This window comes from Saccopteryx leptura, chromosome 2, assembly GCF_036850995.1.
Source record: "Saccopteryx leptura isolate mSacLep1 chromosome 2, mSacLep1_pri_phased_curated, whole genome shotgun sequence".
Lineage (NCBI taxonomy): Eukaryota > Metazoa > Chordata > Mammalia > Chiroptera > Emballonuridae > Saccopteryx > Saccopteryx leptura.
The window spans coordinates 326,084,214-326,109,995 of record NC_089504.1 but is presented as its reverse complement, the minus strand read 5'-3'; the positions used below and the strand labels follow the sequence as shown (position 1 = coordinate 326,109,995).

The window sequence follows — 25,782 nt, the reverse complement described above, 5'->3', positions numbered from 1 at the left end:
CATAGACACATAATCTATAAGTGTTTATTAATAATGTTGTTTTCTGATAGTGTTTATGGAATTAGGAAAGTCTCAACTTTTCTCTATTTGTCCTCAAAAATTCTTCCTATTTATTTAAAACTATAAGTAGAATTTTTCCAAATTAAAGCAATGCTGACTATTATAAAATTGCTTTTATTTATTTTTTAATCACTGATATATCGCTTTGCCAAAATGAAGAAGTTTTATACTAGAGTTTGTAAAAGGGTGGCCTTCCAACTAATCATAGCCAAAAATGTGTTTGATTGGCATACAGAGCGTTAATGTTCAAGAACTGTCTATATTTAAACATTGGGAGATTAAAATAAATACATGGATTTCTGCCTTCCCTTTAGAAGTGGAATGATAATGACAACATTGGTTTTATATTCCATTTGGCAAAAGTTAACTAAAGCTTTGTGTGGCTGCTTCTTAGAGGAAACATGAACTCTCTAGTGCACACAGACCCCACCCAGTCGGCCTCACTCATTTACATCTCAGAGCAGCCTCTGTTGGTATTTAGGTTTCCAATCCTGCTTAGGCAGACCACTGAGTATTTTCTACAGGGCATGTCCTATGACCTGGTCCAGAAGCCTTGCTCTTTACTTCCTGACCTGCTCTGTACATTTCTCTAACTAGGTTAACTTTTAGCATATTAAAAATATAGTCTTTACAGTAAGCTTGCTTCTTGACTTCATGCCAAAAGTTCATTCCTCAGCTCAGAATTTGTTCTTTCTTCATAATGTTCTTAATATTTATATTTTTCTTATTTATATTTTTTTCTTATTCATAACATTCATAATATTCTTGTTCTCTAGAATAGTCCCAACTTATATTTCCAGCATGATTTCCCATAGATCATAATCTAAACACCATGAAAACAGGCCCATGTCTGTTTTGTTGCTGCTATATCCCCTGAACATAATAAGTGTTCAGTAAATGTTTGTTACATGAGTAGATTTTCCACTAGTTCCAGTCCTTATACCCTCTGCTTCAATCATAACATTCCCTGAATGAAACTCATATTCCCATTTATTCATTCATGCCATTCAAAAAAATATTTGCTAAATATCTACTGATTATGGTAATACAACAGGACCAAAATTAGGGTATCTGCCCTCATGGAACTTTGGAATCCAGAGGAAGAGAGGCAAATAAACAAATACAGTATAGCAAGAAGCTATTTATTATATAATAGTGCAGTTACATAAGGATGTTACAGGAGCATATAGTTTGAGTCAGCTTACTCAATCTAGAGAGGGTCACGGAAGGTTTCCCGGAAGAAAGTGGCATCTAGACTGATATTTGAAAAGTATATATATAGGAGTAAGCCAGGCCAAGAGATGGTGGAGGTGGGAAACTTAATAATGTTCTAGGCTGAGGGAATGCCTGGACCACCTGGAATAATATTCCTAACAAAGTCATATTCTCACCTATACTTTTATTCCACATCAGACTCCACCCTCTTCATGAAATCACAGGGAGGTGGATTGTCTCCCTTCTTGGAACCTCTATAGCACTTTGCTTATATCTCTCTACTCCCACTTATGATATCCTGACATATATTTTGAAAGTGATTATTGTGTCTTTATTCTTTCTCTCTTATGAGCCTAGTGTGTGTCTTGAGTCTGTGAGGTGCACAATCAGTAGTTGTTGAACTAAGGACCTGTTCTGTATTGGACATACTGGGCAGAAGTGTACAGAAAAAACCCCACACTGTTTGAAATTCTGTTGAGATTAAATCGTTTGACACTTAATTGGGAAGAAAAAAAAGTAAGCAGTCATTTCACAGACATCTAAAATGCAGCTTAAAAAAACCACACACTTACATGAAATGTCAGGCTGACACCTGACTGTACGCAGCCAGTTGCCTCATTGTACGGAAACCTTTAAATTAAGGTATGAGCATGTGTCAGAATTCATTGAACAGTATATGTAAAAAAAGTATATTTTATTATATGTAAATTATGTCTTAATAAAATAAATAAGGTATAAAGAGAGGAGAATTATGCTCTAGTTCCAGTTAGCCATCAATAAATGAATGAAATGTTGGAAACCTAGTAAGTATTGTAAATGCTGAGGGTGGTTTGCATATAATTTATTCTGTGCTCCATATAATGAAATGCATGTGATTTGCTGATGCACTTATGGTAAGATCAGCCAGAATTTAAAAGTTTACTGCCCTCTTGCATATTATCCCATCTGGAATGCATGTGAATGAGCACACTTATATTTGCACCCTCGTTTATTCTTGGAACTGTCTGTCCCTTACCCCTCCCTCCTAAGACTCCAAAGGAATGAAACAATTCTTTAAAATGATTGAAAAACACTAAAACGTTTGTTGCTGAAACAGATCTGCCTCTGTTCTCCCAGAAACATGGTGGTGGCTTTGAAGGAGCTATCTATTCGGGGTGACTTTCGAACTACAGTTGAATACCTGATCAAATTGTTGGAGACTGAAAGCTTTCAGTTGAATAGAATTGACACTGGCTGGCTGGACAGACTGATAGCAGAAAAAGTACAGGTGTGTATTTCTCCATTTGCACAAATAGCTTCTTGGATTAGGTTTTTGTAGGCTTGTGGTGTGATCAGTCTATGTCACTAGATAAAATTTGTCTGATTCTAATGTAAATGGTTCTTGATCTACTTGGAAAAAATCTAGGAGTCAGTGTAATTTAGCACTGTTTGAGTCCTTGTGCCTGTGTTACACAGTCACTTTATGTGCTCTAGTATTACTTTCCGGGGTGTATTTGCAGAGAGGCATACAAGGATTGAGATCCTTTCTCTTTCCTCATTTGATTTTACATCTGGCTTAGAGTTACCAACTTTTACATCTCTTTAACAGATGCTGATGAGGGGGCTCATATAAATCAAGAGTTACCCCTTGTTTCTGAATTGCTGGGCTAATCTAACTTACCTAATATTTTGTTAAAATCATTAGATTCAATTAAATTATGTAATTGAATTTTGTTTATATATCATTTTTCTTCAAGATTATCAGTAGCCAAAGCTCTGTGCCTTTCTGAGTTATTTCTGACAAAAGCTTGTTTCTTGAGCTGCTCTTTGATTGGTTCAGTGGCAATCTTAGGGACAATGCAGAGAGACTTGTTTTTCATCTCTATTCAGATTCTAAAGTAAATGTGTGTTTATCTCAAAAATCATTTGGGAAATCAGGATGGAGATTCTCAATGCTAACTGTGTCTTCACAGCAAATTGGAGGCTGATTTAAATTGAGGAGTTATGGGTGCCTAGTGGCCGTGCGTTCTATCTGGCCTATTTTTCTTCCTTTTAGGCAGAGCGACCTGACACCATGTTGGGAGTTGTGTGTGGGGCTCTCCATGTGGCTGATGTGAGCCTGCGGAATAGCATCTCTAACTTCCTTCACTCCTTAGAAAGGTAGGTTTTATTTCTTGCAGGCTGTGCAAGTTAACCAATGTTCAGTACAGGACTGAAGTTCAAAAAACCCATTATTTTTCCTGTTTCTGGCAGCTTGTGAGTGCTACCTGTTATTCACTGACCATGGGGACAAGGGAGAAAAGGCCTATAGAAGTTTATGACAGACTATTATGGAACTCTTGTGCAGATTCTAGAAATTAGCTTGTACTGCAGTTAGAATGTATTGCTTTTTAAAACCTAGAATTGTACTGAAGTAAACATTCTGTCCAGTACAAGTATCAAATCTCTCCAAACCCCAGTGATGAAAATATGGTGTTTCTCTCTAGCATCGAACCCTGAATATTTCCTCTTTACCTGCAATACCTTTTAGGAATTAATAATTATGATTCCCTGGCCAGTTGGCTCAGCGATAGAGCTTTGGCCCAGCATGTGGAAGTTCCAGGTTCAAGTCCTGGTCAAGGCACACAGGAGAAGCCACTATCTACTTTTCCACCCCTCCTCTTTTCTCTCTCTTCTCCTCTTGCAGCCATAGCTTGAACAGTTTGAGCAAGTTGGCCCTGGGCGCGGAGGATGGCTCCATGGCCTTGCCTCAGGTGCTAAAATTGTTTGGTTGCCAAGCAACAGAGCAGTAGCCCTAGATGGGGGCCTAGTAGGGGCTTGCCGGGTGGATCCCAGTCAGGGTGCATGTGGGAATCTGTCTCTGCTTCCACCTCCCTGCCTCTCATTTAATAATAATAATAATAATAATAATAATAATAAACAATAATAATTGAGGCTGATATTCGGGACAACCTCATGAGTCTTTCAAATAGAAGGTCCAACTGCATGAGACTAAACTAATTTCTGACACTGATTCTGGAGCCTAAGCTCTGCCTGGGAGTCCCCAGAGGAATGACTCAAGGGGTTAATCGTTTCAGAGAACTTGAATCACAGGCATTTGTTTCCTTCTGTGTTGTGGACTTATATCAGCTCCCTTTTGAGGTGTCGGAAAGGGAGAAAAGAAATTTTTAAGTTAAGCTGAGATTGCATAGTTATTCAAGTCTTATGATAAGTGTCTTTTACTTTGTTACTCTGATGCATTAAAACCTTCAGCAGCTCACATTACCCCTCTGTAGCAAATCAAAATCCCTCAATATGACTTCTAACTTCCTGTATATCTTGGCCCCTTTTACTAGTCCAGTCTTATTAATTTCAATTTCTCAAATATGCAATCTCTACCTAGTTATGGTTTTCCTACTAGTGTACAAATGTGTTGTGTGTAATCTCCTCTATAAGCTTCCCTGCCTTTTTAATGTTATTTTTATTTATTAATTTTCTTTTTTTTCTTTTTTTATTTTAGTGAGAGAGAGGGCAGACAGAAGGATAGGGGGAACAAAGAGATGAGAAGCATCAACTCGTAGTTGCATCACTTTAGTTGTTCATTGATTGCTTCTCATATGTGCCATGATGGGGCGGGGTGGGGGGCTTAAGTCAAGCCAATGATTCCTTGCTTAAGCTAGTGACCCTAGGCTCAAGCCAGCTACCTTGGGATCTTGTTGATGATACCATGGTCAAGCTGGCTTCCCCATGCTCAAGCTGGTGAGCCTGCACTCAAGCTGAATAGGCCTGTGCTCAGTCCGGTGACCTTGGGGTTTCAAACCTGGGACCTTAGTGTCCCAGGTTGATGCTCTATCCACTGTGCCACCATTGGTCAGGCATTTTTTATTTATTCTTAAAACTTGTATTTTGAAATAATTTGAGACTTAAAGAAGAGTCCAAATAACTTCTATTTATTCTAAGCCCAGATTTATCAATTATTAACAACTTGCCTCACTTACTCTATCACTCCCTCTCTTTATTATTATCAAAAGTCTTTCCTGATAATGTTTTTGCTTGGCAATGTCCTTCCATTTCCCATCCACCCAGCCACGCAGTACTGTTTATTTTTAAGGTGCCAAATAAAACCCCAGTTTGTAGGTGTAGATTAGGGTTGGTTGTGCTGGGGCTTTTTTCTTTTCTTAAATTTTACTTTTATTTATTTTTAAGTATAGGTAATATATTTACATGTTTCTAAATTTAAAAAGCACAAAAGGGATATAGTAAAAAAAGGTTCCCTTCTTACCTTTATTTCCTGGCTACCCAGTTTCCTTCCCTGTAGTCAACCTGTATTACCAGTTTCTTTTGTAACCCTCAGATATTGTAAATTTATATAAACATGTGCATGTAATAGTTGTTTCTCCCCACACCCTATTTTTTAAAACACAAATGATAGCATACTCTGAAACTGTTCTATACAATTTCATTTGCTTTTTTCATTAGAGTATTTCATATTAGTATATAAAATGCTTCATCTTTCTTTTTGTAATACTGCATAATATTCCACTTTGTGGCTTTTTCATAATTTATGTATCAGTTCCTTAATAATGGTTTTTTTTGTTTTTTTTTTTCATTTTTCTGAAGCTGGAAACAGGGAGAGACAGTCAGACAGACTCCCGCATGCGCCCGACCGGGATCCACCCGGCACGCCCACCAGGGGCGATGCGCTGCCCACCAGGGGGCGATATTAATGGGTTTTTATGTTTTTTCCAATCTTGATATTCCAGGAAATGCTATTGTCAGTAACCTTTGAGATTCCCATATAAACTTTTAGAACTTTTTGGAAGTAAGTGTATCTCACATTGTTTTTCTTTCAGGGGTCAAGTCCTTCCTGCTCATACACTTCTGAACACTGTAGATGTTGAACTTATCTATGAGGGAGTCAAGTATGTACTTAAGGTATGCTGAATCCCCTGGAGACCACACTCTCTTTTTTTTCTCTTTTTGTTAGCTTGTTTCCTATAGGTTAAGAGATGGGGAGTAGTTTGGTTTGCTGCAGGGCTGGCTGTTAGTGAAATTACAGTCATTATTTGATGGTTTTCTGAAAATGTGTTAGTAGTTCCTCAACTTCACATATGGAGCCTAGAGATAAAGGAGACAAAACAGCCAGACCAGGGAAGCATCTAAGGTCACCCTTTTGCTTGTAGCAGGGCTGAGCCATGGCCACAGCCATTATGCTCCGAGCACCAGTACCGTGGATTTCCTTTCTCTCTGACAGATCTTTTTTACCTATATTTTTGAGATACTGAATTTTATCTGGGACTCCACCTGGAAGGGATACTGACTTGTCCCTCTGGTTTTCATTCCCTAGGTGACTCGACAGTCCCCTAACTCCTATGTGGTGATCATGAATGGTTCATGTGTGGAAGTAGATGTACACCGGCTGAGTGACGGAGGACTGCTCCTGTCCTATGATGGCAGCAGTTACACCACGTACATGAAGGAAGAAGTGGATAGGTGAGTGGCTGTTTGAGATCCATCTGTTGGTCATTATATCATCCTTTCCTCCCAGTAGTCACTAACTCTTTAAATTAAAAAAAAATAGGCCCTGGCCGGTTGGCTCAGCGGTAGAGCGTCGGCCTGGCGTGCGGGGGACCCGGGTTCGATTCCTGGCCAGGGCACATAGGAGAAGCGCCCATTTGCTTCTCCACCCCCCCCTCCTTCCTCTCTGTCTCTCTCTTCCCCTCCCGCAGCCAAGGCTCCATTGGAGCAAAGATGGCCCAGGCGCTGGGGATGGCTCCTTGGCCTCTGCCCCAGGTGCTAGAGTGGCCCCGGAGGGGCAGAGCATTGCCCCCTGGTGGGCAGAGCGTTGCCCCTGGTGGGCGTGCCGGGTGGATCCTGGTCGGGCGCATGCGGGAGTCTGTCTGACTGTCTCTCCCCGTTTCCAGCTTCAGAAAAATACCAAAAAAAAAAAAAAAAAAATAGTACATGCACTTAATAAAATTTTCAAGAGTGCAACAAGTGTTTACAATGAAAAACATTGTCTCTCTGCCACTCCAATGTGAGTAGACATGAAAACTAAGTTCCCCTCTTTATACATAACCACTATTTACAGTTTCTTATATATTGTAATTATGTGTGCATCTACAAGTTATATATATGTACATACTGTGTTTTTCTTTTAAATGCATTCATAAATAAAGTGAATCTTTTTTTTTTTAATAATTTTATTTTTTTAATGGGGCGACATCAATAAATCAGGATACATATATTCAAAGATAACAAGTCCAGGTTATCTTGTCGTTCACTCATGTTGCATACCCATCACCCAAAGTCAGATTGTCCTCTGTCACCTTCTATCTAGTTTTCTTTGTGCCCCTCCCCTCCCCCCTCTCCCGGTAACCACCACACTCTTATCAATGTCTCATAGTTTCACTTTTATGTCCCACCTACGTATGGAATAATGCAGTTCCTGGTTTTTTCTGATTTACTTATTTCACTTCGTATAATGTTACATAAGAAATGATGACATCTGGGCCCTGGCCGGTTGGCTCAGCGGTAGAGCGTCGGCCTGGCGTGCAGGGGACCCGGGTTTGATTCCCGGCCAGGGCACATAGGAGAAGCGCCCATTTGCTTCTCCACCCCCCCCCCCCCCTCCTTTCTCTCTGTCTCTCTCTTCCCCTCCCGCAGCCAAGGCTCCATTGGAGCAAAGATGGCCCGGGCGCTGGGGATGGCTCCTTGGCCTCTGCCCCAGGTGCTAGAGTGGCTCTGGTCGCGGCAGAGCGACGCCCCGGAGGGGCATAGCATCGCCCCCTGGTGGGCAGAGCGTCGCCCCTGGTGGGCGTGCCGGGTGGATCCCGGTCGGGCGCATGCGGGAGTCTGTCTGTCTCTCCCAGTTTCCAGCTTCAGGAAAAAAAAAAAAAAAGAAAAAAGAAATGATGACATCTGATCATTTACAGCAAAATGGTGGGATCTTGATAATAAAGTGAATCTTTAGATGCTATTTAGCACCTTATTTTTTCCCTAACATATATTGTAGATTCTTCAACACAAATCAGTATTGTTGTAATGGTTAAATGAATTAAAATATATAAAGTGCTTAGAACTTTGCCTGGGGCATAGTAAGGGTTAAAGAAATGTTAGTTAGCTATTACATCATCATCATCTTGCAGGGATTTTTAAAATAGAAGTGCCTGCATTTAATGGTTGTATAATATTCCATTATACGAATGTATGGTAACTGAATTAATCTGACCCTTATTGAGGAAATTTTGGTTATTTGGTATTATAAGGAAAGATGAGATGAATGTCCTGTGTGCATGTGTTTGTATAGAATAAAGGTTTTTTTTGTTTTTGTTTTTTAAGATTGACACTATTCTACCATTCTCTGTTACAACCTGAGGTGCTTTATTGGCTTACCTACTCCCACTTGTCTCCTAGATACCGCATCACGATTGGCAATAAAACCTGTGTGTTTGAGAAGGAGAATGACCCTTCAGTGTTGCGCTCACCTTCTGCTGGGAAGTTAATCCAGTACATTGTGGAGGATGGAGGCCATGTGTTTTCTGGCCAGTGCTATGCTGAGATTGAGGTCATGGTGGTGATTGATTGGGCTTTTGGGTCATGGGAGGGAAGGTAGAGCAGGATTGGCTGGGATGGACCAGGACTGAAGAGTAACCGAAAGTAAATAGAAAATAGACAGGAAAGAGCATCAGTTAGTGTAATTGGGGTTAGGAACGTTAAGATTTTAACTACAAATACAAAGCTCATAGTTTTTCTTTGACAGATGAGGAATCTCTAGCTCTAAAAATAGGTACTAGGCAATAGCACTTATTGAGTGTTAATTATTGTGCTAAGTGCTGATTATACAGGAAAAATATGCTAGGTGGGGGGGGGAGGGCTTAGCACAGACAAGTAATGAAATATGAATTCAGATAGAGCCAAGCACAGTGGGCCATGTAACCCAGAGCAATATGTGGCTGGTGGATGTGGTGGCTAGCAAGGAGAGACTTTCTGAGAGAGGGGAGTTGATCTTTCTTAGTTTTGAAAGGTAGATAATAATGGACCAAGCGACAAAGTACAGGGAAGAATGTTTAGAGGTGAAGGAATATCCATGTACAAAGACACAAAAGCAAGACTGTTTGGTATATTTAGGGAAATGCAAGCACATATTAGTATTGCTTGAGAATGACTAAGGTTTAATGGGAAATGGGCAGCAGAGATGCTAAATAAGTAAACAATTTGAGATCATGAAGGACCTTGTAAAACATTGAGAAGTTTAGATTATCAAGGAAGGATTTTACATAGAAAAGTAATATGATAAGACTTGGGGAATGATTGCTTCCAGTGTCCTTGTGGGAGTTGTGGTCGGTATGAAAATCTGTTGGGAGGTGTTTGAGTACTCTAGGCCAGAAATGATGAAGGCCTAAACCAAGCAGCTGACAAGAGAAGATTTTCAAGAGAGCTTTAGAACAGGGGTCCCCAAACTTTTTACACAGGGGGCCAGTTCACTGTCCCTCAGACCATTGGAGGGCCGGACTATACAATAATCTATGAACAAATCCCTATGCACACTGCACATATCTTATTTTAAAGTAAAAAAACAAAACGAGAACAAATACAATATTTAAAATAAAGAACAAGTAAATTTGAATCAACAAACTGACCAGTATTTCAATGGGAACTATGCTCCTCTCACCTACCACCAATGAAAGAGGTGCCCGTTCTGGAAGTGTGGAGGGGGCCGGATAAATGGCCTCAGGGGGCCGCATGCGGCCCACGGGCCGTAGTTTGGGGACCCCTGGTTTAGAAGATGTGTTTGGCTGAGCTTTAGAACTGGTAGATAAGAGAGAAAGAAGAGAAAAGAATGACTATTAAGTTTTAATCTGAATATGCCGGTATGAAGAGATTAATTGTTCATCACTTCTAAGTACAAAACAAGTAAAAACACAAACTATGGCAAAATGGATTTAAATATTAAAAACAGGAAATGTTAGTAGTTGTCATTAATCCTTAAAGCTAGGTCCTGAGAAATTTTCTAATTGCCTTCCTTGATAGTCTTTTGGAGATTTTGATAGATTCCCATTTTTCTGGATTTAATAAGATATAATCCAGTTTAGATGTTGAGGGAAAACTGACCTCTTTATTTTTTTCAGGGACAGAGATTGAAAGTTAGAGAGAGGGATAGATAGGGACAGAAAGACAGGAATGGAGACAGACGAGAAGCATCAATCATTAGTTTTTCCTTGCGACACCTTAGTTGTTCATTGATTGCCTTCTCATATGTGCCTTGACTTCAAGCCTTCAGCAGACCAAGTAACTCCTTGCTCGAGCCAGAGACCTTGGGTCCAAGCTGGTGAGCTTTTTGCTCAAGCCAGATGAGCCCGCGCTCAAGCTGGCAATCTCGGGGTTTCAAACCTGTGTCCTCAGCATCCCAATCCGATGCTCTATCCACTGCGCCACTGCCTGGTCAGGCGAAAACTGACCTTTTTAAATCACCTATCTATGTAAAGAGTTAGGTAAAATTCTACTTTTATTTTTTTTCTTATTATAGGTGATGAAGATGGTAATGACCTTAACAGCCACAGAGTCTGGCTGTATTCATTATGTCAAGCGGCCTGGAGCAGCTCTTGACCCTGGCTGTGTAATAGCCAAAATGCAGTTGGATAATCCCAGCAAGGTCCAGCAGGTAAGTAGGAAGTTATTTTTAATATTGCTTTCCAAGGACTAATTACATGATAGGGGTAATTTGGAGGGTCAGATGATTTCAATGCTTCGTTTGCCAGTTTTTCTTAAGCTTTTCCCCCCAATCTTACAGATTTGTGCCTATGGTGCTATGAAACTAGAGTTTGCAGGCATTGCTATGATAATAAGATTATGATTTTTTTTTCATGATGCTTTTTCCATTGACTTCTTTCCTTATAGCTCTGAGGGAATGTCTTGATATTTCTATGATGAGTCTAAGTCTCAATGGTGTTTTGTGTTTTGCATAGATGATAGTAGATGACTTGATTTCTCATTGGGGTTGACAGGCTGAGCTTCACACCGGTAGTCTGCCACAGATCCAGAGCACAGCACTCAGAGGCGAGAAGCTCCATCGAGTGTTCCACTATGTCCTGGATAATCTGGTCAACGTGATGAATGGATACTGCCTTCCAGATCCTTTCTTCAGCAGCAGGGTATGAATCACCTCTCTTGGGAAAGGGATATACAAATAAGGTGAGGTACCTGTTCTCCAAGATTGTTTAAAAGTCGCAGAAGGATTTGTTTTAGATGTACTTCTTTCCCCTTTAGTTGTGGGATTTGAAGTCTTTAAATTCTTGTTTCTTATCCATCATTGATTTCACATCGAATCAGGCATTAAACCAGAGAATAAGAGCAGTATTAGATGATTTTATTGCAATTTCAGAGTAAGTATTATATGATAGTGAATTTAGATATACCATTTTATTTATTGTGTTAATTGTGTCTGGATCCTATTTTATTATTTCCTCCTTCTTAGGTAAAAGACTGGGTAGAGCGGTTGATGAAGACCCTCAGAGATCCCTCCTTACCTCTGCTAGAATTGCAAGATATCATGACCAGTGTCTCTGGCCGCATCCCTCCCAATGTGGAGAAGTCTATCAAGAAAGAAATGGCTCAGTATGCTAGCAACATCACATCAGTCCTCTGTCAATTTCCCAGCCAGCAGGTATATATATAAAGTAACACTATCATCTTCTAATGGCTATCAATTCTGGAGTTCATATTGTGGGATTCTGTCCTGTTTGGCTCCTCTTTACTGCTATGCAGTGCGGGGAAGTGAAGACCTGAGTGGGGCGATGGAGGATTAAAGAAAACACAAAGACATAGATAGAGATTGGGCCAGGTGGGACATTGTGCTCTGATGGAAGCACAGTGACCCCGAGCCTGGAAAACCTGTTTTATTATACATGCTGAAACAAGAGGGTATTGTGCTGGGGGTGGTGGTGGAGGTGATAACTGTGTAACGCTCTATCCTACAAGCATATCAGGACATCCTGAGCCTGTGGCTGCCCTGCTTTTGGCATCAATACCATGAACAGCCTTCAAGTTGTTTTAGTGACCTTGCCCTGCCAGGTCACTCAAGGCCAAGCAGGGCGCTTCCTCTGCCCTCAGCTGCACGTAGGCTGGACGCATTCAGATGCAGTGGCTGTCTACACTTTGCTATCTGGATGTTGTGCTGTTATAGTTTTAAGCATTGTGCCCCTCAAAAAACTGCCTCAGAATACAAGCCCAGCAAGTAAAGTACTATATGTGACATGTAAAGTATCTGCAGTTATACGAAAAGCATATTAATCATGTACTCCATTAAAATTTGGTTCTGGGACTAGATGAGAGATATTTTTATGAATTTAAAGTAGAAGGATATTGACAGTTTTATTATCAAAGGCTTATTTTTCCACCTCAGTAGAATGCTTATCCTTTGCCTATAAAGCAATTTACATGTAGGGAATAAAGCTAGGCAAATGGGGACTTGACATTTGTCATACCTTACTTGTCATAGCCTCTGGTAGTTTTTGTGATGCACTCATTAGCTCATCTGGGAAAGGGTGAAAAGAAATAAAAGCTGCTTGCTTATTTAACACAAGCCACTAAACTGTGCCCAGTAACTCTCAGCTGTTTCCAACATACAACTTTTTTTTTCTTTTCCAAGTGAGAGGAGGGGAGCTAGAGAAACAGTCTCCTACATGTGCCCTGACAGGAATCCACCAGGCAGCCCCCATCTGGGGCCGATGCACTCGAACCAATGGAGCCATGGCTGCGGGAGGGGGAGAGATAGAGAAAGAGAGAGAGAGAAAGGGGAGAGGAAAGGGTGGAGAAGCAGATGGTCGCTTCTCTTGTGTGCCCTGACTAGGAATCGAAACTGGGACATTTACACATCAGGCTGATGCTCTACTAACTGAACCAACTGGCCAGGGCCTATTTCCAACATATGAAAGATAGAAACTATCATGTTATAATTAAGAAGATTCCTAGTGGTGATGTTATATAGGTTAATGCTTTGGGTCCCTCTGTTGGATTGTGCTTTATTTTTTTCTCTTTCTTATGCTTTAGATTGCCAACATCCTAGATAGCCATGCAGCTACACTGAACCGAAAATCTGAACGGGAAGTCTTCTTCATGAATACTCAAAGCATTGTCCAACTTGTACAGAGGTAGTTACATGTAGCTCCAGATACTCAGCCCTGTCCATCCTCACAACTTCCTTTCTTCTAAGTAATCACAAAGAGATTTACTTCAGGTTCGACTTAGATAAGTTAGAAAGCACTTATATCTTAGAAAACATCTTATATGTTTTTAATATCTTAGAATTGTGAGCTATCCCTTACACTCAGTATTTGTGATGACTTCTTTGTATTCTACATCGTTTTGTCAATTATTAAGGCACAGAAATTTTGTTTTCTTTTCCCTTGCAACTTTAATGCAACACCTAATTTTTATTCTGGCACAGGGCCCAATGTAACATTTCTTCTTAGCTTATGGAACCAACTCTTGGACTTAAGGAAAATACTCAGAAGTTTTTCAGATATCTCTTAACCATTTCATAGGTGTGGTAATCATTTCTACTTAGCAGTGGGAACCAAACTAGAGTATTGTTAGGTAGGGCTAGCAAGTGGTTTTTGGTTTTGTTTTATTCATCTTTTTTCTTTTTCTTTACAAAAGAAATCTTGTCTATAGTCAGATTTCTTTTAGGCTTGGGATGTGAATTAATCTAGTTAGTTAGTTTTAGGCTGGCCCCTGTTCTGCCTTATATTCAGGGGAAGACAGTTCAGTGGAAAATCTAGAAAGTAAATCTGGCTCTAGGTTTATTAGTAGTTTCTTCTTTAATAGTGTTAGCCTGTCAGGTTTTTCAGCAGAGGCTCTTTCTATTTGCCTAGGTACCGAAGTGGCATCCGAGGCCACATGAAGGCAGTGGTGATGGATCTGCTGCGGCAGTACTTGCGAGTAGAGACACAGTTCCAGAATGGTAAGTGTCTTCCCTGAGGCCAGCTCATCCTGTCACTAACATCTGCCATTAACTCATCCTTCTCTCACCACTCCCTTAAAAATGAAACCTATATACCCTACTACTGTCAGAAAAAGAACAGCCTGACCAGGCAGTGACGTAGTGGATAGAGCGTTGGACTGGGATGCAGAAGACCCAGGTTCGAGACCCCGAGGTCGCCAGCTTGAGCGCGGGCTCATCTGGTTTGAGCAAAAGCTTACAAGCTTGGACCCAAGGTCGCTGGCTCGAGCAAGGAGTTACTTGGTCTGCTGAAGGCCCACGGTCAAGGCACATATGAGAAAGCAATCAATGAACAACTAAGGTGTCGCAACGAAAAACTGATGATTGATGCTTCTCATCTCTCTGTTCCTGTCTGTCTGTCCCTATCTATCCCTCTCTCTGACTCTCTCTCTGTCCCTGTAAAAAAAGAAGAAAAAGAACAACAAAACACAGTGAATCCATGTGCTTCTTGGAAGGGGCTGAGATAATTTCTGTAGTAGAGATTAGCATTCCCTGTTGATGTCTTCTTGACCGACCATGTATATAGAGGCTGAAACTGAGAAACCCTATCTGAAAAGTTTGCCTCTCAGCAGCTAATCCATGGATTGGACCATAGGCATCTGAAAGAGCCTCAGATTTTCCACTACTTTTCAGTGTATCATTTAGGTGGAATGTATCCCTGGCTTCCTCTGAAGATCTTCACTAAATGATGTATAAAGTCTATAAATGTAAACACTCTGGCTAAGATTTTAACGCTACATGCTGCTGATAGTACTTCATGCCACAAGATGGCAGTGAAACACCATATAATTTGAAGTATTACCTAACATTTCCCTTAATCTTTTTTGCTCCCTTTTGCGTCCTTTAAAGAATGGCTCTGCTGCTCATAACCAGCAAAAATCCTCAAGTAAATATTAATACACTGAATCTTGCAATGTATAAAATAATACATTACAACCAAATTGGCTTTATCCAACTAATGTAAACTTGATAATATTTTAAAAACTAGTTAATGTAATTTATCATATAATAACTTTAAAAGAGGAAAAAATATGGTCATTTCCAGATATGGAAAAGAAAGTATTTAACAAAATTTAATATCTAATCGTGAACTCTTAGCAAATGAAGAATAAAATGGAACTTCTTTAATCATCTAAAGGTTTCCCATCAGAAATCTATAGGATACATAATGATAAAATGTAAAAAGCATTCTCTTTAAGATTAGGAATAATACAAGAATACCTATTATCCCTACTTCTATTTAGCATCATACTGGATGTCCTAGCCAGTGTCATAAGACAAGAAAAAGAGTTAAAGGTATGAGAACTGGAAAGAGGTAATGAAATATATCTGCTACTATTAGATATGGTATGTTACCTACCTGGAAAGCCTCAAGGAATCCACATATTTATTATTAGTATTATTTGAAGATTAGCAAGGTTGTTACATATAAAAGTCAACATACAAAATTCAAATGTAATCTGGCCTGTGATGGTGAAGTAGGTAAAGTGTCAACCTGGAACGCTGAGGTTACCCGTTTGAAACTCTAAGGTTGCTGGTTCTGAGCACAGGCTCATCAGTGTAGGGTGGTTGGCTTGAGTGAGGGATCATCTACATGACCCCAAAGCTCGTCAGCTTGAGCCCAAAGGTTGCTGGCATGAAAAACCCAAAGTAGCTGGCTTGAGCAAGGGGTCACTGGCATGGCTCTGGTTTAGGTACATACAAGAAGCAGTCAATGCACAGCTAAAATGATTTTAACAACAAGTTGATGCTTCTTACTTTCTCTTCCTGTCTTCTCTCTCTCACTTTCTCTGTCTCAAAAAATAAAAATAAAAAATTTAAATGTATTTTTTTTATAGAACAGTTGTTTAGAAAAAGAAGTTAGGCCCTGGCTGGTGTCTCAGTGGATAGACCATTGGCCTGATGTATGGATATCCTGAGTTTGATTCCTGGTCAGGGCACATAGGAAAAGCAATCATTTGCTTCTCCCCCCTTCCCTCTCTTCCATTTCTTCCCCTTCCTCTCCTGCAGCCAGTGGTTCAATTGGTTTGAGCATGGCCCCAGGCACTGAGGATAGTTTGGTTGGTCTGAATGCATCACCCTTAGGTGCTAAAAATAGCTCAGTACTCAAGCATTGGTCCCAGATGGGGTTACTGGGTAGATCCTGGTCTGGGCACATGTAGGAGTCTCCCTCACTATTTCTTCTCTTCTCACCTAGAAAAAAAAAGAAAAATAATGCCATTTACAATAGTGACCCAAAATATTAACTACTAAGGAATAAATCTAATAAATGTACAACCGTCTTCTGGAGAAAATTATTACTAGTTAACAATAATAAAGAAAATATAGATAAATAATCATAGTCTTAAATTAGAAATACATTTGCAAAATACTAATTCTCCCTGAATTCATTTGTAGATTTATTAACATTGTAATAAAAATATTACTAGGATATTTCAGTAACATTTGTCATGCCGATTCTAATACTTTCATGAAAGAAAAGTCTGGCAATAACCAAGTGTCTGAAAAATACAAGATGGAGAGTTTTGTCTAGACAAATATCAAGACTGAATATAAAGCAATATTGATGAAGAGATGATAATATTAGTATAGGGACAGATTAATAGACCAATAGAACATAATAGCTCAGAAATATATCCACACATCTATAAAAACTTACTTTATAACAGAGCAAGCATTCATGTGCAAAACCAAAAGAAGAAATTGGATTCCTACCTTATACCATATATACACAAAAGATGATTCCAGATGACTTAAACATGTACTAAAGAGGCAAAACTATTAAATTTTTAGAGGAATATCCTATGACCTCAGGGTGGAAAGATTTTTCATACAAGACACAGCAGATACAGACTATAAAGGCAAAGGTTGCCTGACCAGGTGGTGGCACAGTGGATAGAGCATTGGACTGGGACTCAGAGGACCCCCAAGGTCGCCTGCTTGAGCATGGGCTCACCAGCTTTAGTGCAGGATCACTGGGTTGAGTGTGGGATCATAGACATGACCCCATGATCACTGGCTTGAGCCCAAGGTCATTAGCTTGAGCAAAGGGTCACTCACTCTGCTGTAATCCCCCACTCCGTCAAGGCACATATGAGAAAGCAATCAATGAACAACTAAGGAGACAAAGGAGCCACAACGAAGAATTGATGCTTCTTATCTCTCTCCTGTCTGTCTGTCCTTGTCTGTCCCTCTCTCTGTCTCTCTGTTTTTGTCACAAAAAAAGGCAAAGGTTAATTAATTTGATCTCATCTAAGAACTTTTATTCATGAAAAAATGCCATAAAAAGACTAAGAAGACAAGCACAATGTAGGAGAAGATATTTACAAAACTTATACCTAATAAAAGATCAGTGTCTAGAATCTATAGAGAACTGCTATGAATCAATAAGTAAAAGACAATTTAATAGCAAAAAGATTGAAAAGATATAAGGAGATAATTCACAAAAGGGGAAACAAACTTCTAAAAAGATGCTTAATCTGATTATTCGAGAAATGTGAGCCAAAACTACAATGAGGTTGGCAAGAATTAAAAAGCCACATCATCCTCTTCCACTGTTTCTGTAAGTGGAGGTGCAAATTTCCCAAGTGCAAACCTCTTTAGAACTTTTATATACTCTTCAACCTTGGAATTTAACTCCTAGGTCAGGGGTCCCCAAACTATGGCCCGTGGGCCGCATGCGGCCCCCTGAGGCCATTTATCCAGCCCCCGCCGCACTTCCGGAAGGGGCACCTCTTGCATTGGTGGTCAGTGAGAGGAGCATAATTCTCATTGAAATACTGGTCAGTTTATTGATTTAATTTTTTTTATTTTATTAATTTTGAGAGAGGAGAGAGAAAGAGAAGGGGGAGGGAGGAGCAGGAAGCATCAACTCCATATGTACCTTGACTAGGAAAGCCCAGGGTTTTGAACCGGCGACCTCAGCGTTTCCAGGTCAACGCTTTATCTACTGTGCCACCACAGGTCAGGCCAGTTTATTGATTTAAATTTACTTGTTCTTTATTTTAAATATTGTATTTGTTCCCATTTTGTTTGTTTTTTTACTTTAAAATAAGATATGTGCAGTGTGCATAGGGATTTGTTCATAGTTTTTTTTATAGTCCAGCCCTCCAACGGTCTGAGGGACAGTAAACTGGCCCCCTGTGTAAAAAGTTTGGGAACCCCTGTCCTAGGTAATACGCTCTAGAGAAATTCTTACATAAGTTTATGAGGGGACATATATAGGACTGTTTGTGGCAGCATTGTTCATAATAGTAAGAAAGACAGAAAACAATTTAAATATACACAAGTAGAATAGATAATTGAATTCTAGTACAGTGTATTTCTACAATGGATTGCTATGAAGCAATGAAAATGGACGAACCGCCTGACCCGTGCTGGCGCAGTGGATAAAGCATCTACCTGGAAATGCTGAGGTCGCCGGTTTGAAACCTGCACTTGTCTGGTCAAGGCACATATGGGAGTTGATGCTTCCTGCTCCTCCCTCCTTTCTCTCTCTCTCTCTCCTCTCTAAAATGAATAAATAAATTTAAAAAATTAAAAAAAAAAAAAGAAAATGGACGAACCAAGGTACACATGTGAACAAAAGGATGAATCTCAAAAATGTAATGCAAAGGGAAAGAAACAAGTTACAGAAGGATTCATACACAATAATTCCATTGTTATCAAGTTGAAAACAGGAAAAATGAAACTATATACATTTGTGATAAATGTAAAGGAAAACCAAATAATGATTAACATAAAATTCAGCTTAGTAGTTATTTCTGAGGAGGAGCATACAGGATCCTTCAAAGGTGCTACAAAATGTGCTATTTCTGATAGATGGCAGTTACACGGATGTTTATTTTATGTATTCTTTATGTACATCTTACAACAAAAAGTTTTTTAAAAGTACCATCGCTTTCTTACTGCTTAGTGATTCTGCTGCTTCTCCCCTGGTAAATATTCTTTTTATTTACCCTGCTCCTAGTAATTCCTGTTACCAAGATACATTTCTGTTGTCTCTTCAAAGCTATGTCTTTGGTTGGGAGAAATATGAATTTATATAGGACATCCAATTTTTAAACAGCTTCCATTTTGTTCTAAATGGGTCTTTTATGAAACTGGCAGCTCTTTAGATATTGTCCACTGTTTTTCAAATATATTTAGTTTTATTTTGGAAAAAAAAAATGCTTATGTCAATCTTTGATATTTAAAACAGATAAAAGCAGAGCTGCCCTAGTTGAGTGTACTCCATATTCTAGGAATCCATGATAATGCAGTTTCAATACCACTGTTTTAATTTGTAACTTAACATGGAATCTGAGCTGAGGTGATAATCATTTAGTATTTTTGTGATTTCATAAAATTCTGACCCTTGAGACGACTCAAACACTAATTCTCCTTTACCTGGAAATTTAATTTAATTCTGTTTCCTAAAGAAGTGGCTATTACATCCCATGGTAGAAATCAGTACAGTACATCTGAAGCTTATGTTTCTGTTGCAAAACATAGCTTTCTTGGGCAGAACTAACCTGCCCTCGTGGCCTTACGAAAGGCCAGTGAAAACATACATAACTGCTCTCCCTGCAGACCTTTGGGCTTAATGCAAGGTTCTCCTTGATCTGTGCCTTAGTTTGGATTTGGAGTATCTAGGAATTTCCAAGCTGTTTCATGGACAGCTTAGAGGGAAAATGTTGATTTCAGAGGTGGCAACCATCCTTCTTGTGGATGGTTGATAAGTTTGTGTGGTTTTATTTTTAGCTAAAACTGTTCCTTCCAGTTAGGGTGCAACATTTTTAGTGAGTTAACATGGAACCAGAATCTTAAGTTGAAGTAGGTTTTAAAGATCATTGGGTTTAATGATACTGACATTTCTTTTTAGGCAGCAGAAACCTCTCTTCTAAGGAAATCAATCCAGGAAGTTAAATGAAAGAGTTTGGAGTAAGGGTGGGGGTTGGAATTATCCCCAACCCCTTATTCTCTCCATTCGCCCTCCTCCACCTTTCAGTTATTTTTTAATGAAAATGAGGCTCAGAGAGGTAAAGTGATTTGCCCAGTAACAAATAGTAAATTGGCAACAGAGCTAGGCTTTGAGCCCAGGTTTTACACCAGATTGCCTAGCTCCTAGTCCAGTATTCCTTTTACTAAACCACACTGCTAATGCTGTCCAAATTGCTCCAAGAGATTTTTTTTTTTTTTGTATTTTTCTGAAGCTGGAAACGGGGAGAGACAGTCAGACAGACTCCCGCATGCGCCCGACCAAGGTCCACCTGGTGCGCCCACCAGGGGGCGAGGCTCTGTCCCTCCGGGGCATCGCTCTGCCGCGACCAGAGCCACTCTAGCACCTGGGGCAGAGGCCAAGGAGCCATCCCCAGCGCCGGGCCATCTTTGCTCCAATGGAGCCTTGGCTGCGGGAGGGGAAGAGAGAGACAGAGAGAAGGAGGGGGTGGGGGTGGAGAAGCAAATGGGCGCTTCTCCTGTGTGCCCTGGCCGGGAATCGAACCCGGGTCCCCCGCACGCCAGGCCGACGCTCTACCGCTGAGCCAACTGGCCAGGGCCAAGAGAATTTTTTTAAAATATTTTTTTATTGATTTTTAGAGAGAGGAGAGAGAAAGAAAGGTGAGGAGAGGAGTGGAAAGCAACTGATAGTTGCTTCTTACATGCGACTTGACCAGGCGAGTCCAAGGCCTTGAACCAGGGACCTCAGCATTCCAGGTCTGTGCTTTATCCACGGCACCACCACAGATCAGGCTCTAAGAAAATTCTCCCATCTTCTCAGGTGAATTAAAAAACAAATAGCAACCCTGGCCGGTTGGCTCAGTGGTAGAGCGTCGGCCTGGCGTGCAGGATTCCCGGGTTCAATTCCCGGCCAGGGCACACAGGAGAAGTGCCTATCTGCTTCTCCACCCCTCCCCCTCTCCTTCCTCTCTGTCTCTCTCTTCCCCTCCCACAGCCAAGGCTCCATTGGAGCAAAGTTGGCCCAGGCGCTGTGGATGGCTCTGTGGCCTCTGCCTCAGGTGCTAGAATGGCTCTGGTTGCGGCAGAGCAACACCCCAGATGGGCAGAGCATCGCCCCCTGGTGGGCATGCCGGGTGGATCCCAGTCGGGTGCATGCGGGAGTCTGTCTGACTGCCTCCCTGTTTCCAACTTCAGAAAAATAAAACAAACAAACAAAAAAACCAAATAGCATGCAAACAGGAACATTCAGACATGGGTGAGGACCAGTTCTTTTTGCTGCTTGCAGGTCACTATGACAAATGTGTGTTCGCCCTTCGAGAAGAGAATAAAAGTGACATGAACACTGTGCTGAACTATATCTTCTCTCACGCTCAAGTCACCAAGAAGAATCTTCTAGTCACAATGCTTATTGTGAGTACAATTTTTCCGAGCCTGTGAAGATAATTAATGATATGAAAATGTATTTCTCCTTCTGATGGCTGTGGTCAGAAGAATAGCTCCTGTCTTTTGTAATTGTGGGATGAGTGGGGCTTGGGTCACGCATTAAACAGTTTCTCACATCTGCCTTTTTCCTTGACCTTAAGGAGCCTGCTTCATTCATGATGTTCTGGCCATTATGCATATAATCATGCACAGGAACTCAAATCTCTTGATTCTGTGTAGGGATACCCTGTGCTTCTTCCTTCCTGTTGTCTCTGTGACTGTAGCTTTAAAATTTATTCTTATCCAATTGGTGTACTTTCTTGTTATAACTCTTGTTTGTTCCATGAATAATAGCAACGGCTCTCATGTCCAAAACAAAATACAACCATTAGAGACCCAGTACTGCCCCTATCCCACCAAAGAAAGAGACTTTCATTTATTCTACATCTTCTTGTAATAGGAGAGTTAGTAGAGAGTGGGAATGAGAGGTGAGACAAATAGATGGTAATAGGACTAATGTATATTTGATTTTTATGGACTTAAGGACTTTTAAAGATATTGTTTATTGATTTTAGAACGAGGAGAGAGAGAGAGAGAGAGAGAGAGAGAGAAGGGGGCAAGGAGCACGAAGCATCAACTCAGTTACTTTTCGTATGTGCTTTGACCCAGCAAGCCCAGGGCTTCAAACTGGTGACCACAGTGTTCCAGGTCAACCCTTTATCTACTGTGTCACTATAGTTCAGGCTGGACTTAAGGATTTAAAAAAATTATTTGTAAGTCCTCTCTCTTAGATTTTTCTGGTTGAGTTAATTCTAGGAATCAGAGGACAATAGGATTATTCTTAGAGTCCCCCACCTCAGAAACAGTTGCCTTGCTACAGTATGTGTGTCTTCTTTGGGACTGTTTGTATGTCTTTGGGGGGGGATTAGAGTACCTTTGGCTTCTGGAGTTTTCCTTTCTTGTCCCTTTGTATAATTGGCATTTTTGGTACTTTAACTCCATCAGTACTTCCTGGAGGGAAAAAACTATACATCTTCACCACTCTTGTTTATTTCATAGTTCCAAATGAAGGGAAACTATCTACCTCAGCTCTCTGGTTAACAACAGGCCCCTCATAGAGTTATCTGCCTAGCTAGTTAACTTGTGAAGATACAACATTTTTTAGAATACCCACTTTTAAAAGAGAGTTCATTACCTTTGCTGCCCTAGAATGGCTAGATGGTGGGGAAATGAGAAGATGCATTTGGAAGGAAAAAATATATCAGCACTATGTAATATTTCAGTTTCTCCAAGTGACAGGTTTTGACAAAGAAGTGATATTATCTATGGCAACTTGACTGATATTTTTTTCTCAATCAAAAAAGGGAAGAAATCTTCAAGTAGTTAGATTTAAAAAAAATTTAATTCAAAGATTGCTAATTCTCATTTGGATAAAGTCACGACTTTCTGGCAGAAAAGGGTAATGATGAGGGAGTGGCAGAATCTGTTGGTTTGACCCTAAAATGGGGTGGAATTTGCCTTTTTAGGAAGCTAATTATGGTGAGTTTTCATTTTATTATGATTACCTTTTTAAGGACTTAACAGTTTTCTGCACTAAAAATAGACCCAGAATCCTTGGAGCAGCAGAAGAGTAATGATCGTCCGAGACTGTTGCTGGGTTTCTTAAATTCTAATTTGTAAGATATAGGGGCTCGGCTCGCTCCTTTTGCGGAGTGATTGTAAGTAACGCTTGCCTTAAGAATCTCATTATTGGAACACGGAGCCATATTTCCTCTGAGAATTCTGGAGTAGCTTTGAGCCGGGGCTGTTCATTTCTCAAGTAATCACGCTGGTGTGATGGAGAGAGAAAATGGCAGCTGTTCGGAGCTCAGGCCTTCAATTTTCTTCAGAGTCCAGTCACTCAAGTGTGTAATTACACAGGGGTACTGCAGAGGCGTTGGGCCCTGTCAGAGAACTGGTTTGAGGCTTTGCTTTCTGCTTTTGCCAGTCAGGACAGGCAGAAGCCAATGGGACTCTGACTTGCTGCTGTTCTTTTTCTCCCCACCTTGTCATCCGATTACTTCTTACCTGCATGGATAGTGCCCCAACTTTCTTTCCAGCAGGCTGAGCTCTGTGAAGAAAAGAGCTGTTAGTGTTTGGGTTTGCATGAATAGGACTGGGAGGAGAGAAACAGAAGAATGAGGAGGTGGGAGTAGTGAGGGAGAAGGAGGAGGAGGAGGAGGAGGAGGAAGAAGGTTAAAGATTTGAACCAGAAAGATGGATTTGTTCTTTTCTTTCTTTTGGCATTTCACAGTTTCTTTAAAAAGAACAACAACTTGGTAAACATAGTAGGATCTGTAGGCTTTCGTATCATTAAATTTCTTTTGAAATATCAGCTGCTTCTACTTTAGAGATTTAGAAATCAAGAACTTAATTGATGTGATTAAGCTGAAGGCCTGGTAGTGGTGACTAGAGGAGCAGGGCAAAAGTAGGTTTACAGTTGTTCATATGGAAAATAATACAATAATTAATAATACAAGAATAGACTCCTCACATACTCATAACTTGTAAGCCTACTTTTGCCCCACCTGTATATTAATCTTTTCAAGCATATTAGACTTTGGCTTCCATCATTACCTCCAAGCCGAGATGAAAGCCCCGTGTGAGCTCCTTTCTGATCTGATGTGAATGAACACCAAACACAGGCTTCTTCTAACACCAGACACAGGCTTCTCTTTCCTTCCCCCCACCCCTTGTCTGCATTTCTGGTGGTACCTGGCAAAAGCCATTTTCATTGTCTGGATTACTCTTCTGTAGGTCTTACTGTCTTTTACGGGTACCACCTGGCTGTGGTAGCCCTTGCAGCCCCTCATTTGTATTCTCAGCTGGTACCACTTTCTTTGCTCACCTTGGCCTCCTGATTGATGGTTATGTGCCCAGCATTCCACTCTCTGCTTTCTAGAGGCAGGAGTGTAGTTGGTGTGCTGTGCTGAGCTAGATGATGATTTCTGGGGCTTTTGAACCCAGAGTGAGGGATGAAGAAAATCCGGGCTTCCTTGAAACCAGTGTTGTAGAACATGGGCTGCTTCGAGGAAGCCTCCGTCCCTTCCAAGTATTAATACGCTTGCCTCGTGGTTACTTGCCACAAGGACTCAGAAGAAAATTTCTTCTAATCTTTCATCTGGTAAGGATAGCAGAATATCAAGTATCTGTCAAGTTTTCTCCATTTTGAGGAATATTATGCCACAGTTGAAAACAAAGTCTCAAAGACTAACAGTTTATTTTTTTGGAAGATCTTATTTCTTAAATTTTCTAGGAAAAAGCTTAGAACGTTGTTTATGCTTAGAGATATTTAGAAGACTCTATAGCCAAATTAAGCAATTTAATAACAGTAAAAAGTACCAGCAACCTCATAGCTGTCTAGATAGTCAAGTACATATCCTATAGTCGCCTTGACATGAGTAGTCATCCCCTCAATACTTATGTCTTATTTTGGTATGGTCCACATGAGCATGATATAAACCAGGGGTCCCCAAACTTTTTACACAGGGGGCCAGTTCACTGTCCCTCAGACCGTTGGAGGGCCAGACTATAAAAAAAACTATGAACAAATTCCTATGCACACTGCACATATCTTATTTTAAAGTAAAAAAACAAAACGGGAACAAATACAATATTTAAAATAAAGAACAAGTAAATTTAAATCAAACTGACCAATATTTCAATGGGAACTATGCTCCTCTCACTGAACACCAATGAAAGAGGTGCCCCTTCCAGAAGTGCGGCGGGGGCCGGATAAATGGCCTCAGGGGGCCGCCGCATGTGGCCCGCGGACCGTAGTTTGGGGACCCCTGATATAAACCATGCTACCTTGTAAGTAATGCTATGCCTATGAGCCTCTGGTTTGGTCTAGACAGGGTTCATTTAAAATACTGATCAGCACCTTTTCTTCCTCCTCTTAACATGACTGCAAATAATTTTGTCCAATGTATGGTAAAGAATAATGCTTGTTGGCCCTGGCCGGTTGGCTCAGCGGTAGAGCGTCGTCGGCCTGGCGTGCGGGGGACCCGGGTTCGATTCCCGGCCAGGGTACATAGGAGAAGCGCCCATTTGCTTCTCCACCCCCCCTCCTTCCTCTCTGTCTCTCTCTTCCCCTCCCACAGCCAAGGCTCCATTGGAGCAAAGATGGCCCGGGCGCTGGGGAT

General features: G+C 40.6%; 1 protein-coding gene across 8 annotated transcripts in view; it reads left to right on the top strand.

Annotated features, from left to right (window-relative positions):
- The window catches only part of ACACA (acetyl-CoA carboxylase alpha), a 328,759-nt gene that overhangs the window by 149,622 nt on the left and 153,355 nt on the right, over positions 1 to 25,782 (top strand). For all 8 annotated transcript variants that reach the window (XM_066363215.1, XM_066363212.1, XM_066363211.1 and 5 more), the window contains 11 exons: positions 2,392 to 2,542; positions 3,311 to 3,414; positions 6,087 to 6,168; positions 6,581 to 6,726; positions 8,650 to 8,800; positions 10,763 to 10,897; positions 11,241 to 11,387; positions 11,711 to 11,899; positions 13,285 to 13,385; positions 14,109 to 14,197; positions 21,462 to 21,586. In XM_066363215.1, coding sequence (XP_066219312.1) covers positions 2,392 to 2,542; positions 3,311 to 3,414; positions 6,087 to 6,168; positions 6,581 to 6,726; positions 8,650 to 8,800; positions 10,763 to 10,897; positions 11,241 to 11,387; positions 11,711 to 11,899; positions 13,285 to 13,385; positions 14,109 to 14,197; positions 21,462 to 21,586 — 1,420 coding nt within the window. The remainder of the gene's footprint in view (positions 1 to 2,391; positions 2,543 to 3,310; positions 3,415 to 6,086; positions 6,169 to 6,580; positions 6,727 to 8,649; positions 8,801 to 10,762; positions 10,898 to 11,240; positions 11,388 to 11,710; positions 11,900 to 13,284; positions 13,386 to 14,108; positions 14,198 to 21,461; positions 21,587 to 25,782) is intronic.